General features: G+C 40.8%; 1 protein-coding gene across 1 annotated transcript; it reads left to right on the top strand.

Moving 5' to 3' along the window:
* Window positions 1-430: 430 nt before the first annotated feature.
* LOC143496522 (serine/threonine-protein kinase pim-2-like) lies at window positions 431-6,232 on the top strand. Its single transcript, XM_076992689.1, has 7 exons — window positions 431-1,552; window positions 2,069-2,206; window positions 4,494-4,667; window positions 4,778-4,872; window positions 5,224-5,274; window positions 5,540-5,915; window positions 6,027-6,232. The coding sequence occupies exons 1-7, from the start codon at window positions 1,465-1,467 to the stop codon at window positions 6,230-6,232; spliced, it is 1,128 nt and encodes a 375-aa protein (XP_076848804.1). The 5' UTR covers window positions 431-1,464.
* The last annotated feature ends 10,844 nt before the right edge of the window (window positions 6,233-17,076 follow it).

The following is a 17,076-nucleotide window of genomic DNA, read 5'->3' as shown; positions in this document are numbered from 1 at the left end:
ACCGCACCAGCATATGGTCTCACAAGGGGTCTGAGGATCTCATCTCGGTACCTAATGGCAGTCAGGCTACCTCTGGTGAGCACATGGAGGGCTGTGTGGCCCTCCAATGAAATGCCACCCCACACCATTACTGACCCACTGCCAAACCGGTCATGCTGAAGGATGTTGCAGGCAGCAGATCGCTCTCCACGGCGTCTCCAGACTCTGTTATGTCTGTCACGTGCTCAGTGTGAACCTGTTTTCATCTGTGAAGAGCACAAGGTGCCAGTGGCGAATTTGCCAATCCTGGTGTTCTCTGGCAAATGCCAAGCGTGCTGCACGGTGTTGGGCTGTGAGCACAACCCCCCATCTGTGGACGTCAGTCCCTCATACCATCCTCATGGAGTCGGTTTCTAACCGCTTGTGCAGACACATGCACATTTGTGGCCTGCTGGAGGTCATTTTGCAGGGCTCTGGCAGTGCTCCTCCTGTTCCTGCTTGCACAAAGGCAGAGGTAGCGGTCCTGCTGCTGGGTTGTTGCCCTCCTACGGCCTCCTCCACGTCTCCTGGTGTACTGGCCTGTCTCCTGGTAGCGCCTCCAGCCTCTGGACACTGCGCTGACAGACATAGCAAACCTTCTTGCCACAGCTCGCATTGATGTGGCATCCTGGATGAGCTGCACTACCTGAGCCACTCGTGTGGGTTGTAGAGTCCGTCTCATGCTACCACGAGTGTGAAAGGACCACCAACATTCAAAAGTGACCAAAACATCAGCCAGAAAGCATAGGTACTGAGAAGTGGTCTGTGGTCCCCACCTGCAGAACCACTCCTTTATGGGGGGGTCTTGCTAATTGCCTCTCATTTCTACCTGTTGTCTATTCCATTTGCACAACAGCAGGTTAAATTGATTCACAATCAGTGTTGCTTCCTAACTGAACAGGTTGGTTTCACAGAAGTGTGGTTGACTTGGAATTATATTGTGTTGTTTAAGGGTTCCCTTTATTTTTTTGAGCAGTGTATATTTGTAACCCCGTTTTGTCCCTTGTCTCAAGAATCACTGATTTGTAATTACACCTAAGCTGTAAGGTACTGGAAAATATTGAAAATAGAAATTGAAAGAAAATAGACATTGAAAGTGCCTGACTTTGACCAGGGAAAAGGTGTATGAAAGGTGTATACAAGCCAGGCTGCATCAGGTTATTGTAGCAGCCTGGCTGATTTGGTGTTTTGGTTAAAAAATTGGAAGTTGTGATATTACATGTGCTACTCAACTTTGGAATGTTTGGTTTAGAATGTTTGGTTGGGAAGGTGGAATGTTTTGATTTCAATTTTGATGCTGAAAAGCTCAGAATTGGTTGTATGAGATTTTGCTCTGTGACTTACAACCCTTACAAATCTTACAAATCTTACAAATAAGATCTGATTTACTTTCTATTTTTTGTAGATCTTTCTATCTTTCTATCCTTTCTATTTTTCACCTTGAGAATGAGTTTTTACCCCTGCAGAATTGACCAGCCAAGGCCTGGGCAGGAACAAAACAACTTCATAGACACACCAGGTTGTACCACTCATGGTGAGAAAAATACATTTTCATATACTGTACATAATTTTATACTTCTATGTAAGACAGTATATTTAGTTCTTATGAGTATGGATTTCCATAGGCTTATTCATAATAATAAAAAATTAAATATACACATTTATGTAGTAGGTTTCTAAGGTTCAGAAAAATAACATGTATATTTATTCTATTGATGACTGTCAAGCTCTTTATTTCATGTGTACAGGATAATATAATTAATGGAGCATGGGTTATTTCTTTGATTTCTTTGACTCAATTTTCATAAATCCCACCATGTGTTAACATTGTCCATGTGGCCATGAATAAAGCAAATAAAAATAAACATTTTTAAAAAGAAACAGATTTCTAACATCACAAATTCTTAAGCATTCTCCCCACATTCTAATGACATCACATGGCACCATAGCCCTTCTTATAATTACTTGTTCATTGGGAAACACTTATAAGGCATTTGAGCCTCACTGTGAGGCGTGCTGGGGTTCACTTTACCTGCTGTGGGATTTTCAGGTGTGTCCTACAACCCCCAAGAGCCAGTGATCCACGGCGGAAGTACGGCCGGACCCTCAAATGTCAGCCATGTTAGCATGCCTGTAGAAGGACCATCTATATGGGACATCCACCAGCCCACAGGTCCACTCCACACTGGTACTGTGTAACACTGAAGATTACATGCATATTCAACAAACCAAACAACCATGCATGATAAAGTATAAAAAAAACATTTATTTGTTTGTAAGGTCTGGCAGAGGTGCAGAACCATCAGCTTTCTGCACATGACCTGACCAGTAAAACATCAGTTTTATCAGAAAATGAGACATCACATAGTCTTCAACATTGTAATGAATTCACATGGCACTGTAGCCCTTCTTATAGACCTGATGATCTTAACAGTACACGCTCATGCATCCTCTGTGCCCTGGGTTGGTGTTTTGCATTTAGGCCCTGACATGGAGAGGCAGAGACACCTTGCTCAACCCCATGTTCAAGGCGAGGTTCTGAGGCAGATCCTCTTCTTTCATATAGACATTGATAAGATATTTTTACTAGGCACGCGTACTGTTTTTACAAACATTTGTGAATGGGTCACTCTCAGGAGCTCAGTGCTTTCCAGCGTGGAACTGTGACAATATGCCACCTGTGCAACAAATCCAGTCATGAAATTTCCTTGCTTCTAAACATTCGACAGTCAGCTGTATTATAAGGAAATGTGAATAACAACAACTCAGCCATGACTGCCAAGTGACCATGACTACATATTTGTATTATGAAACATGTGGACAGTATTTATTAGAAACAGGGGAAGACAAATGAACGAACCAGATGGACCAGAGGAAGACAAATGAATTTGAATGTATTTCATTTTCCATTCATTACTTTGTTGTGATATGTTTGGTGTAGAGTAGAGCACTTTAGAGTGGGCACCTTGACGACCCACATACAGTGTGGGTGTACTGTGACACTCGTTATCTGCTAGGTGGGTGTGTTTAGTCTAAGGTGATAATGCTTCGAATCATTGTTATACCAGCATAGTATAATACTGATAATACGGGTAATACTGATAATATGGATTACAGATGTCATTTTTCACTATTTTAGTACACCCCCAAACAATCTAAACAAAACATTGTCATGCTGCTTTGCTGGCTTCTGATACCTCATCTGGACTGCTGCCAAAGCATATATCTATTAATCTTTGTAATCTATGTAACATGGCTTATTTAAGTATTGGGTATCACTTGGCCAGTTTTAAACAATGCAGCAGCAGTCTGTGTGATATAAGGAGTTTGTGCTTTGTACCCACTTCTGTGGGCAAGGACAATGTGAGCTTACAAGCAAGACTAGACTTGAATGTTTTATTGCAGTCAGTTGATTGTGCCGGACCTCCGTGAAAAAATATTTTGTTTTCCACTCTTTTTTAGACACTCGGCACTCCGTGTCCACTTTTCTTTTCTTTTCTTTGCTCCTCTCATTTTTACCAAAGGGCAAAACGGCAGCAGGAAAGTTACACTCCAACGGAGGTCAATGTGTCTGGATTAATGCGCCATCTATTGGGGAGACGATGGTATTGCAGATGAAAGCGTGAAAAGGGGAAAATGACGTTCTTACTATCATTTAGACAGGTTTGGCGGGTCGGATTAAAAAGCCTAAGGGGCCGTAGTTTGCCCGTGTATGGCCTATACAAACTAAATTGTGTTGGGTAATTTCCACTTCCACTGAGCTAACACATCCTACCTTGCATGTATCTTGCGATCGGAATTACTACTACAAATAACGATACACACACTATATTTGCTCATATATATAATTCTCAGATATAATTATCGGGTGTGTTAGTAATGAAAGGCGTGGGAGTTTAAAATAAACTCTAGCTTCCGAACAAAGGCCTTATTCAACAAAATTCCACACTAGAGCCAACGGATGGGACTATTAACTTTTTTTAATCCACCTCACAAGTAGGAGCAATCCACCGAACACAACGCGAGCTGTAATCTCGCCACTCCACAAAACACAAACCCCCCAAATGTCAAAATAAAAGACCCCCAATATAAATGATGCATTAACACAAAATGGTCTCTAAAATTACAACTAAAATAACTAAAAGAAAGATGAAATTGTATTTACAGTGCATATAGTACATATACATTTTCTTCAAGCACACGAGTTACATTTTCTTCAAAGAAATGATTTAGAAATGATTGAGGATGAGAAAGAGAGGATGCAGAAAAACATGGGGAAACAGCAGTGATTAATATTTCAACTAGCATTTCTATTTCAATTAAATTTATTTGTATTTGATTATATTCTGTTTGAAATGTGGAATATGTTTTTTTTTTTTACTTGTATAATTCAGCTGTGTCAACCATTGGCTAATGTTAAAATAATTCTAATGTTACTTAAAGGTTACATAAACATTGTGTTCTCTTCATTTTAGCTGAGCGCAAGGTGAGCAGAAGCTGCAAGTTGTCTGCAAAGCGAGGGCGAGAAGAGGAACCTCTGAGGCGGAGTAGGAAGAGGAAAGGGGATGCTCCTCAAGACTTGACACCCCACCCCATGGAGACGCGGGCAAAGAAGAAGAAGAGAGAGAAGAGAGAGGAGGAGTGCAAAGGTCTGTCTAGAATAGCACCCTCAACACTACCAGCATTTTACACCTGCTGAAATTTATTTTGACTGAATCTTATGTTGTACAATGATGTAACTTGTTTTTGTTTCATGTAGTGAGCTTCAATTCACGCTACACTGTGGGAGATCTCCTGGGCACAGGAGGATATGGCTCAGTGTATGCAGGAGTCCGCAAGGCTGATGGAAAACAGGTGAGCATAAGCACACAATACAAGAATGATTGTGGGACTTAATTTCTGTTTTAGATTGTGATTAGAACTTTGAAAGGAGCTATGAGTTTTCCCTAGAGAGCCTTTCTTATTCACATGGCAATCAAGTGGTCAAATCTAATGTGCCTTGACCTTTTTCCACTTTTTGAACACAAAGATCCTGATTATACAATGTGATAAGCTTGACAATCTGTGGATGAGTATTTATCAGACTCCAGATTTATGAGTTACATGAGAAGCTGTGGCTACCATCTGCAAGCCCTTAGATATATGTTAAATGTACTGACTGTTTTGTGTAAACAACTTCACTTGCTGTGTTTTTTATGTGACCAGATCGCCATTAAATTTGTGCCGAAGCATCACACAGAACGGTTCATCACTGTTGTAAGTTCAATATCTTTACTTATGTAATATTGGAACAATGTCTGGAATTTTTAGATGGGTAAAACTGCAAAGGGACTATAAACGCAAAGCTGTTAATATTCCATTCAGTGACTCCTCCCAACACGAATGGAAAACAGTTCACTTTTTAGATTCAGGTTTCATCTAATGATTGGTACCAATCCAGATCCCTTTCATGTTGACCTGCTAACCATAATTCCACTATAAAACTTCAAACCCATACTAACCATGTGTTCCCTAATTTTAGCCCGGCGAAACTCGCAGTCTCCCCCTAGAGGTGGCTTTAATGGAGATGGTGTGCAAGCCACCTCGTTGTCAGCATATTGTGGAGCTGCTAGAATGGTTTGATTGCGACTGCTTCATCTTGATTCTGGAGCGACCCATCCCCTGCATGGACCTGTTTGATTTCTTGGACTTGCACCAATACCAACTACCTGAGCCACTGGCACGATTGATCATGCGTCAGGTGGTTCAGGCTGTCCTTCACTGCCGTGACCGTGGAGTTCTGCATAGAGACGTCAAGGAAGAAAACCTTCTGGTCAACACCGACACCCTTGACGTCAAGTTGATCGACTTTGGTTGTGGCGATCTGCTTAAGACCGAACCCTACAGGCGCTTTGAAGGTTATTCACCATAGGAATGAAATGTGCACCTCAAGTTAAAAAATGGGATCAAATTAGAGACTATTATAAACTTGTTATTTTGTTACTGATGATTCTCTCTCGTTGTCTTAGGCACCAAGGTATACCGCCCACCTGAATGGCTGATTGACAGGACGTATGAGGGCCGTCAAGCCACCATCTGGAGTCTGGGTGTGCTCCTCTACAGCATTATCTGTGGAGATGTGCCCTTTGAGAAGGAGGAGGACATTGTTGAGGCACACCTCTGCTTCAAGGGAAACCCATCCAGAGGTGAAAAGGCAGAAGCATCTTCAAGATAACTAGAAATTCTAAATTGCAAAATGATCATTTATGTAATTATTTCATCTGGTAATGTAATACACAACCACAGATTGATAAAATGTACTAATGAAGAATGGAGAATTGGCAATACAACATTTTGTAACCGTCTTAAAATTATAAAAAAAGACTTCTTCAGTCTTTTTAGTTTTTGTTAGTGATGGAGGTTTCTGTACAGTTCTGTCATTTAAAAACTTTGAATAAGCCATTAGAACAGTCAGATCAGAGGTTTCAGATGGTAACTGATTTTCTTTCTCAACTAATCCCGTTGCTACACACACAGACTGCCGCCATCTGCTAACATGGTGTCTGCAAAAGGACCCTGAAAAACGTCCTGTGCTCGAGGATGTTCTGGCACATCAGTGGTTTTCAGAAGGCCTTCAGAACTAAGTCAGGTTAGTAAATGGAACTGGGCATGAGACTAGAGGACAGCCACCAAATTACATAGTCTGGGCCACTGATATTGACGCAATAATACACGAGAGGGAGTGCTATAACGGGTAATATCGGCACTGCTGTGCTGCGGTCGTAGGCACGAGGCCGCAGGCCGAGTGCCGTAGATCAGCACAGCAGTGCCGATATTACCCGTTATAGCACGAACCTCGAGTGTATTATTGCGATTATACCACAGTTCCATTATCGCTGTTTATTGAAAGATTTTGAGTAAAAGAGGACGAGAAAATACGACCTGTTTGGTTAAAAACACTCCGCCAGTTAAAATAGTTCCATTCAATGGCTCGCTGCTAAACTTACACAACACTCGAACAGCCTTACCCAATAAATATTATAGAGGTAAATATACACAAAAACAACTGTTGATAAAGTTGTATTTATTAAAAATAAAGTACAATTATTGACCATCCACGGCTGATTCGTTCAGGTATATGTTCAGTCCAGCTCTAAACCAACGAAGCTGCTGATGCCATATAACTCTCCCTTCACGTTTCTGACGGATCCATAAAAACGTCGTAAAAGCTGATTCATTTCATTTTTGTTGATAATACTAAAATCGACTGCAGTGTTGTTGCTCTTTAACCAGGATGTAAATACGTTAAGAGCCCAGGACGTTTGTTTAACGGTATTAATTTCGTTTTTCTGCATTTCCAGCTCATCCAAATCATTATTTGTAAGCATGACAAACCTTGGAGGCTCATTGGAGGAATCAGGCTGGTCATTTATAACGTCAACCACCAGTTTCAGATCGAAACAAATGGTTTCGAAGCCAATAGATTTAATTAAATCCGTGTAATTCATTTTGATACTTTTGATACTTGTTTGTAGTTGCGCTGTTTGGCTTGTAAACGCCGCTTCGTTGCTAGGTTACCTGTATGTGGCGGAGTAATACATGGAGAGCTTCGGTTACAGTGCTATAACATGTAATATCGGCACTCCTAGATCGCCTCTCAGCCAATCACATTGTAGGGTCGGAACTAACTGTGGTATAATGAGTAATAAGCAAGGTGCAATGTAATATTGGATGAGCTTATCAAGTTGCTGCTTATGGACCAGAATAATCTGGGTCAGGCATAGTGTACTATATAACAATTGAATGCTCTAAGTGGTATATGCTTATATGTACTACTTTATTAATCAAAAATGCAATTTAGGATTGTTCTATCTGTACTGTTCCTCTATTTATTCTGAGTTCTAAATTGATTTTTCCCCCCTATTCCATAGATTCAGTTTTGAGGGCAGCAGATGGAGGCAGTAAAGGTGTACCAAACACACTAGCTGCCCTAATGATGCCTTGCTGGCTGTGTCAGGGCTGGCTTGGATGCCACACCTTCTACCTCCATAAGAGGCACTGAGTCAGTCCTAGTGCATTCCCGTGTGAATGTTTCTCTCCACCTTACTCTCTTTCTCTTGTTCTCTCTCTCTACCTTTTACTTTTACTTATTCGAGTATCTACCTCCTGCGCCACTTCTGGCCCATCTCAAGTTTTCCTCCAGTCTTATCTCTTCCTGTCAGTTACTCTTTTATTTTGGGAAGGGTTTTGTTTTGTTGCGGCGTTCGCCTGTTGCCGGTCACTTCCCCTGGCGTCCTTGGTTTCGTTTTACGCGTTGAGTTTCTTCCGCGTTCTTTCAGTTGCCTTTGTTATTTTCCTCCCGTGTCTATACGGTTTAGTTTTGCCTTTTCACATGTTGAGTATTTCATGTTGTTTTCCATTCTACGGTTGTGCTTTATTTTTACGCGTTGAGTTTTCCGCATCCTTTTGAGTTGCGTTTTGCCACTGTGTGTATGCATAGTGGTTTTATGCTGTGCTTTCTGTTTGTTCGCGTGTGTTTTATTTCATACACACAGTCCCAGTGATAAGCATTCATCCTTATTGGCTTCTAACGGCATTTGGGTTCAATTCTCCCTTCATTTTCTTACGGTGTGTACCGGTCTGTACACTACGGTGGCCGTGAAGTGCCAACCACAACGATACTTACTAAGCACAATTACAAATGACAAAAACACAATGTCATTAACAAAAACACAATGATATTAACTAAACACAATTACAAATTACAAAAACCCAACGACATTAACAAAATCACAACATTAACTAAGCACAATTACAAAGTACAAAAACACAGCGACATTAACTAAGCCCAGTTACAAATTACAAAAACACAACATTAACAAAAACACGACATTAACAAACCGGAAAAGGTAGGTCCCAGTGGGAAAGCCTGGGAAGTTGTTGATTGGACAACGCCACAACCCTGTGGTCCCTGATCCGTACACTCTGCCCGATCCGTACCGAGCTTGCGTGAGAAAATGTGCGCATGCGTGTTGCGATTGCCATGCCACCACATTGGATTTGAAATGAAATGCAGATTGTAACGTTTAATTTGAAGGGTTGAACAAAAATATCTGATAGAAAATGTAGGAGTTGTACACATTTCTTTACAAACACTCCACATTTTAGGAGCTCAAAAGTAGTTGGACAAATAAACATAACCCAAACAAAAGATTTTTATTTTCAATATTTTGTTGCGAATCCTTTGGAGGCAATCACTGCCTTAAGTCTGGAACCCATGGACATCACCAAACGCTGGGTTTCCTCCAATGCTTTGCCAGGCCTTTACAGCTGCAGCCTTCAGGTCTTGCTTGTTTGTGGGTCTTTCCGTCTTAAGTCTGGATTTGAGCAAGTGAAATGCATGCTCAATTGGGTTAAGATCTGGTGATTGACTTGGCCATTGCAGAATGTTCCACTTTTTTGCACTCATGAACTCCTGGGTAGCTTTGGCTGTATGCTTGGGGTCATTGTCCATCTGTACTATGAAGCGCCGTCCGATCAACTTTGCAGCATTTGGCTGAATCTGGGCTGAAAGTATATCCCGGTACACTTCAGAATTCATCCGGCTACTCTTGTCTGCTGTTATGTCATCAATAAACACAAGTGACCCAGTGCCATTGAAAGCCATGCATGCCCATGCCATCACGTTGCCTCCACCATGTTTTACAGAGGATGTGGTGTGCCTTGGATCATGTGCCGTTCCCTTTCTTCTCCAAACTTTTTTCTTCCCATCATTCTGGTACAGGTTGATCTTTGTCTCATCTGTCCATAGAATACTTTTCCAGAACTGAGCTGGCTTCTTGAGGTGTTTTTCGGCAAATTTAACTCTGGCCTGTCTATTTTTGGAATTGATGAATGGTTTGCATCTAGATGTGAACCCTTTGTATTTACTTTCATGGAGTCTTCTCTTTACTGTTGACTTAGAGACAGATACACCTACTTCCCTGAGTGTTCTGGACTTCAGTTGATGTTGTGAACGGGTTCTTCTTCACCAAAGAAAGTATGCGGCGATCATCCACCACTGTTGTCATCCGTGGACGCCCAGGCCTTTTTGAGTTCCCAAGCTCACCAGTCAATTCCTTTTTTCTCAGAATGTACCTGACTGTTGATTTTGCTACTCCAAGCATGTCTGCTGTCTCTCTGATGGATTCTTTCTTTTTTTTTCAGTCTCAGGATGTTCTGCTTCACCTCAATTGAGAGTTCCTTTGACCGCATGTTGTCTGGTCACAGCAACAGCTTCCAAATGCAAAACCACACACCTGGAATCAACCCCAGACCTTTTAACTACTTCATTGATTACAGGTTAACGAGGGAGACGCCTTCGGAGTTAATTGCAGCCCTTAGAGTCCATTGTCCAATTACTTTTGGTCCCTTGAAAAAGAGGAGGCTATGCATTACAGAGCTATGATTCCTAAACCCTTTCTCCGATTTGGATGTGGAAACTCTCATATTGCAGCTGGGAGTGTGCACTTTCAGCCCATATTATATATATAATTGTATTTCTGAACATGTTTTTGTAAACATCTAAAATAACAAAACTTGTGTCACTGTCCAAATATTTCTGGCCCTAACTGTACATACACATACATTTTATATATATAGTAGGGGTCTCAAAATCCTCGTACCTGGGGGCCGCTGGAGGTAGAGTCTGGGTGAGGCTGGGCCGCATCAAATATTCCACAATAAAAGAACAATCCAATCTTCTCTAACTTAATTAACATTAATAACAATTCAGAACATGAACAGTTCTTCAGAACATTGGCTCCTCTTTCTTCCTCCTACTCCTTGCTACCAGAGACCTGGCAGCACTTCATCTTACACAGCTGAGCCACATCTGGCTTGAGGGAAGAAGCAACTGAGACCCTCAGTATGGCTTGAAGATGCTCATCAGTAAGTTTGGACCGGAACTTTGACTTATTAAAGTTCATGGTGGAGAAGAGCTTTTCACAGAGATAGGTACTTCCAAAAAGGCACATGGTCCGCTTGAACATCTTGGAAAGCTCAGGGAAGGTGGGGGGCAATTCTCTCAAAAATTGTCCAAGGTTCTCTGCTTTTCCACTCACCTCCCTGAACTTGGCTTTGAGTTCAGAATTGCACTGCAGGTCAATTAGCTCCATTTGAAGCTCAGGAGGAGCATCTTTCACACCGAAGGAGAAGGGATCAGCAAAAATCTTTTGAAGTCTGCAAACCTGTGATGAAATTCTTCCTGCAGCTTTACAATGGCATCAGCATACTTCTCACCACTGAATGGTGTGCCTGAATCCATGAGTGCCTTGCATGCTGGGAAATGGCAGAGGTTTGTCTGAGAAAGCTGGGCTTTTCACAACCCAAGTTTTGTGGAGAATGCTCTGATGTTGTCATAGGCAGCACTCACAAGCTGCCCCTGGCCTTGTAACTTCTTGTTCAGTACATTCAGCTCCGGTGTGATGTCAACCAGAAAAGCTAAGTCCATGATCAACTTGGGATCACTAAGTACAGGAACAGCCATCCCATCCTTCTCCATGAAGGCTTTCACTTCTGCTCTCAACTCAAAAAACCTCTCCAAGACGTTTCCCCTGCTAAGCCAACGTATCTCTGTGAAGTAGAGCACATCCTCATATGATGAGTCTATTTCCCCCAAAACGGAACTGACGGTGCTTCAAGCCCCTGGTTCTGATATGGTTGATGCATTTCACAACATCAAACATCACACTGTCAAACGTCAGGCATTTGCTGCAAAGGGCCTGCTGATGGATAATGCAATGGAGAGCAATAGCCTCTTCCACACCTTCTTCCTCCAGTTTTCTTTGAACAAGTCCCACAAGTCCATTCTTCCTCCCTGTCGTTGATGGTGCTCTGTCGGTTGTTATTCCAGCAAAACTCTTCCATAGCAAGCCAGCATCCACAATGGCATCACACAGCTTCCAAAATATCTCCTGAGCAGTGGTCTGGCCATGCATAGGAATCACTGTGAGCAACTCCTCCATTACTTCAAAACAACCGTCAACATCACGGACATAAATTGCGAGCTGCGCAGTGTCAGTGACGTCTGTGCTCTCATCAAGAGCAACAGAGTATGCATGGAAATGTTTAGCTTTCTCACGCAGTTGATCGTAAATGTTACCTGACAGGTCAGAAATGCGCTCTGCCACTGTGTTGGCTGAAAGGCTGATGTTACTAAACTGACCCCTTCTTTTCTGGACAGACTACTTGCAGCATTTAACATGCACTTTTTGATGAACTCGCCATCTTTGAATGGCTTTCCAGCCTTAGCAATCACCTCACTCATCACGCAGCTAACTTCGACAGCAGCATCACTTTCTTTGCTTGCCTTCTTGAAAAAATCTTGTTACCGCAGTAGACATGTTTTAAGCTTGGCGGCACAGCACTTTCTGTCTTCTCCCTGATATTTTGCATATTCCTCAGCATGTTTAGTTGTGTAATGACGTCTGATATTGTACTCCTTGTGCACAGCAACTTTATCTGAGCATATAATACATGTCGGGATGCCCCTGAGCTCTACGAAAAAGTAGTCTATCTCCCACTTCTCAAGATATTGTCTGTGCTCATGGCTAACCTTTCTGTTCACAGCAGGTTTTGAGAAAGACATGACATGAGCCGTAGAACAAGGCTCTTACTTAAACCTGGAGCCATAGAGGCAATAAAGTAAATTAAGTTTTACTTCAGTAAATATTATTTTATCTTAACCTAAATATAGTTAGTTCTGTAGGCCTCATCTCCAAAACCATCAGGCAGTAAAGAGTCTAGAAAAATGATCTCTTTCTCTGCTACCAGTAAAACCTGCATTGGGCATATTTAAAAATGACCAGATAGGCAACTTATTATTTTGTTCTATCAGAATCAGAAAAAAATCTCTGAATATCTATCTTAATAGTTGTAACTCAACGCATAGCAAAAAGTGATATGCCTGATCCTTTTGCCTATTCCATGCAGGAAACAAAATAGCATCCTTGGAGCACTGACTGTCCTGTTATTGTAGAGAAATACATATAAAAAGATTACTTCGTTTTTGTACAAAATTATGGGCATTTATGAGTGTGACTTATATAAGTGCCTTATAACAATATTACCGGTAAGCTTGACAGTGGGTCCACATCTGATGTCTTCCACGTGGGAATGACATACATGTCCACAATGTGAACATCTTTGCCCTATTTAAGAATAATTAGGAACTCTATAAAAATACCCATACAAAAAAAGGACATTAAACCCACAAAACAATAATTTGACTCTTGATTACATGTCTTCGAGCAGCAGTGATGAGCTTAAAACATGCATTCCCAATCTATAAAAACAAAACGGAGTAAAATGCAAACAAAATCAATTTAGTTAGATTTTTCTTAGAGTAAACATTCTGCAACATATATAATATATACAGTAGATTCCATGCATCGGTTTAATCCGAGACTCCAGAAGTCCTCACGTGTTAGACAGACATCACCATCTTTAATGATAAGCTCTGTTTCTGGACGGCTAGTGTCCAAAATGTATTTCAGCTGAAATTAATAATAATTTTAATCAGTTACTTAATTTAGAGTGTGAGAGACAGTGCTTGACAGTGTAAGAGTGAGAGTTAAATAATGTGAGGAAGCGAAGTTCACATGACGAGTTTAGATGAAACTCTTTTTCTTCAATAGGACCCAAGTATTTTTCCCATTTCTCCACAGAGAAAGCATATAAATGCTCAGAATTTTTAGGTGTCCAGTATTCATGGTCCTGATGTGACATGAAACTGGTTGGTCCATAGTCTGACAAGAGAAATATTTAGGAATATTATTAAGAGTAGAAATTTCCCAATATACAATAATCTTGAACACCAATGACGACAAAACTTTTTAAACCTTACTTTTCAATTGGTAGAAAGGCCTAAGACGTGAGACATTAATGCAGCAACGAGTCCCTTAGTCTTTCACCACAGTTGTCACACCTTTAGCAGTGATGGTATCTACAGAAAAAGGCCCTTGATGCCGGTCTGCAAGGGAGTCTTTTCTGTATTTTTTATTAGGGTTTTGGAATATCAACACCTCATCACCTGCACTTGAAACTGCATGTTTAACATTGCGAGCTGCAAATATGTTCTCGTTCAGCTGTGTAAATATCAAAGTAAAAATGTAAATGTAAAATGTGATATGGTAAATATGATAATATAAAAGTTAAGTTATACTGAATATTAACCTCATTAACAAACTCTCTTCCCTGGTCAGTAATAATTTTCTTGACCATGCCGAACCAGTACAGCTTCTTAATGATTGCAGCTGACACTTCACTTGCGATCTTAGATTGCAGTGTCTCAGCAACAACCCATTTTGTATACAAGTCCGTCATAGTCATCACATATTTGTTGTATGTACATATACATACATTATATATAAAATGTAAATAAAAATGTAATTGTGCCATATTTTGTCAATTGTGATTTTTCACTGCAATCGAAATTTGTCCTCTGCATTTTACCCATCTGTGCAGTTAGAACACACACACACACTAGTTATTACTAGGGGGCTGTGGATAACATGTGCCCAGAGCAGTGAGCAGCCCTAGTCCGGGGAGCAGTTGGGGTTAGGTGCCTTGCTCAAGGGCACCTCAGTCATGGCCTCAGGTCTGTGAATCGAACCCACGACCCTCCGGTCACAAGACCAGTTCCCTACCACCAGGCCATGACTGCCCTGTATATACATAATAATAATAAAAATATATATATATATATATTATACACGCACACACACACGCGCACACACACACACACACATATATATATATATATATATATATATATATATATATATATATATATATATATATATATATATATATATATATATATATATTATATATATATAATGAGACTGTGGTTTCCTATTTGTCTGAATTTTCCCATGATGCCAAAAAAATTCTACTACCACCCAAGAGTGGGTAGTCTTTGTTTATCCCCCGGTGCAAATATAGACAGATTCTGCTGTACCATTTTTCAAAAATCCACATTGAAATCTTAATGTTCTTAGGGCTTGGAGATAAATTTATCAGAAATTGGTTATCAGTTTCTCAGAAATCTCCCATAATTCCAAAAGACTGCTGCATGAGAGTATGAACCCTTAACTATCATCACAGTAAGTTTGCACAGATTGCACTGTACCATTTCCTCATAAATCTATTTTAGGTTCATAATGCATTTAGGCGAATTAAAGCACTCATGTCAAATAGGCTGAATTAGGACATCAATTTATCAGAAATCATCCACTATAGTTTGTGACCCTCTCTTTAATTTCCCTAATCAACTATGTGCATAAGACAATCAATTTGTAAATTTAAAAATCAGGTTACTCAAATGATCATTTTTGCTTGCTGTGGAACTTTGATCATGATTACAATGACAAAGAACTCTAGAAGCTTCTCTGGCCTCATATACCCATGATGCCTTGCAGAGATATGCCAGAGAAAGGCTCTAGATAGAACATGCTGATGTAGGTTCACCAGCAAAAGACCAACTGGCCACATATCTGCATATTCCCACTGAGGCCAACTCTGATATGGGCAGAAATGTATTTAAATGGTTAAATACATGAGTACATGCCACACTGTGTACAGTAGAAAAGAAGAGGAAATTGCAGGCAAAACTAGCATCCACTTCTAAAACATGCCGTTTCAGACTTGAGGTAAGAAGTTTCAAGGAATACGTCACCTATAAACACAAAAAACAAAACATCAACTAACTAGTCAGGAGCAGCCAGCATAATTTCAGCCAGCTCTGATTTCATTATTTCTAGGTGGAGGACTCCTACAATGTTCCTTGCCAAATGCTGGATGTGTTCAAAACATTCTTTCAGAGGACATACTGTAAACCCAAAGAATCATGGATAAAATAAGACCACCGTAGCTGCACCTCTCCAGGTGACCAGTAAGCTGTTGAGAACCTGACAAAAGAAGCTTCTGCAGGTCATTTCCTAGACATTGACCTACAATCTCATAAGCACAAAACCTGCTGGCACCCAAATGGGGCGTGTGATGGAGCTACCCTTCACCACAATGTACACAACATAAGTATTGACATTGATTTCATTATGTAAGTTAATAACTAAATGAAGACACATAGGATGCAATTTACTTTTTATTGAGTAATATTAATCAGCTTACCAAGGGAGAACCTGCACAGAAAAAAGGAAAGGTTATATAATGTATGTAATGAAAAATGTTCATTTTATTTGAGCAATACCGGTGACTGGTATGCAGAGAAAGGCAGCCATGTTGTTTTGTTGAGAAAACAGATTGGGTTCTGTAGAGTCAGGGTTGCCAGGTCCTACAAAAATATCCCGCACAAATTCAGTGTAAAACCTGCCCTTCAGTCAATAACTTTAGGGTTTGGGCTAGTTTAGGCTTCTGAAGGGCCTAAACTAAAATTGACTATTATATCGGGATCGATTCTTAGTTTTGATTTGTAACTCCTGCCCAAAAAACTGCACCCAGCAACCGCAGAATTTTTACCTGCGGCTGGATTTTCAAACCAGCCCAATTTGGCGTGAAAACTGCGAACCTGGCAACTATGTGTAGAGTGCTTTTATGGGTTGGGTTTTACCACCAAAAATCCAGGAAGTGACATCACACCACTTCCTGTGTAGCACTATAAAAGGCCTGATGAGAATTGTTTGAGCAGGTTTTTGGTGGGAGAGTATGTAATGCTGAAAGTAAGAAATGATCTTGATGCTTGAACTGTGCAGTGTGATAATTGATGTGAGGAACTTGTGAACTATCACATTTTGGGTTTTTAATGTATTGGTTTGTTTCTGTAAATAGTTTTCTTGCCTCTACATGGGGATTAAATAAACACATGCTACTTCTTGACACCCTACCTGAACCAGACCCTGTGCCTTGTCTGCCGGTCACTCACAGGGCGAACAGATCAAGGCCATGCAGAAGTGTCAGAATGTTATGTTTCTGTGCGGGATGCAGGATTTGATGTTCCTGTGTTAAACCATGAGTGGTAACAGAGGGTGGTCTTTCCCTGGAGGTCATACATAGGCATAGTGGGGGAAGTGTGACTCAAGG

The sequence above is a fragment of the Brachyhypopomus gauderio genome, unplaced genomic scaffold, assembly GCF_052324685.1.
Source record: "Brachyhypopomus gauderio isolate BG-103 unplaced genomic scaffold, BGAUD_0.2 sc96, whole genome shotgun sequence".
NCBI lineage: Eukaryota > Metazoa > Chordata > Actinopteri > Gymnotiformes > Hypopomidae > Brachyhypopomus > Brachyhypopomus gauderio.
The sequence above is the reverse complement of the archived record's forward strand: the minus strand, read 5'-3'. Positions and strand labels throughout refer to the sequence as shown.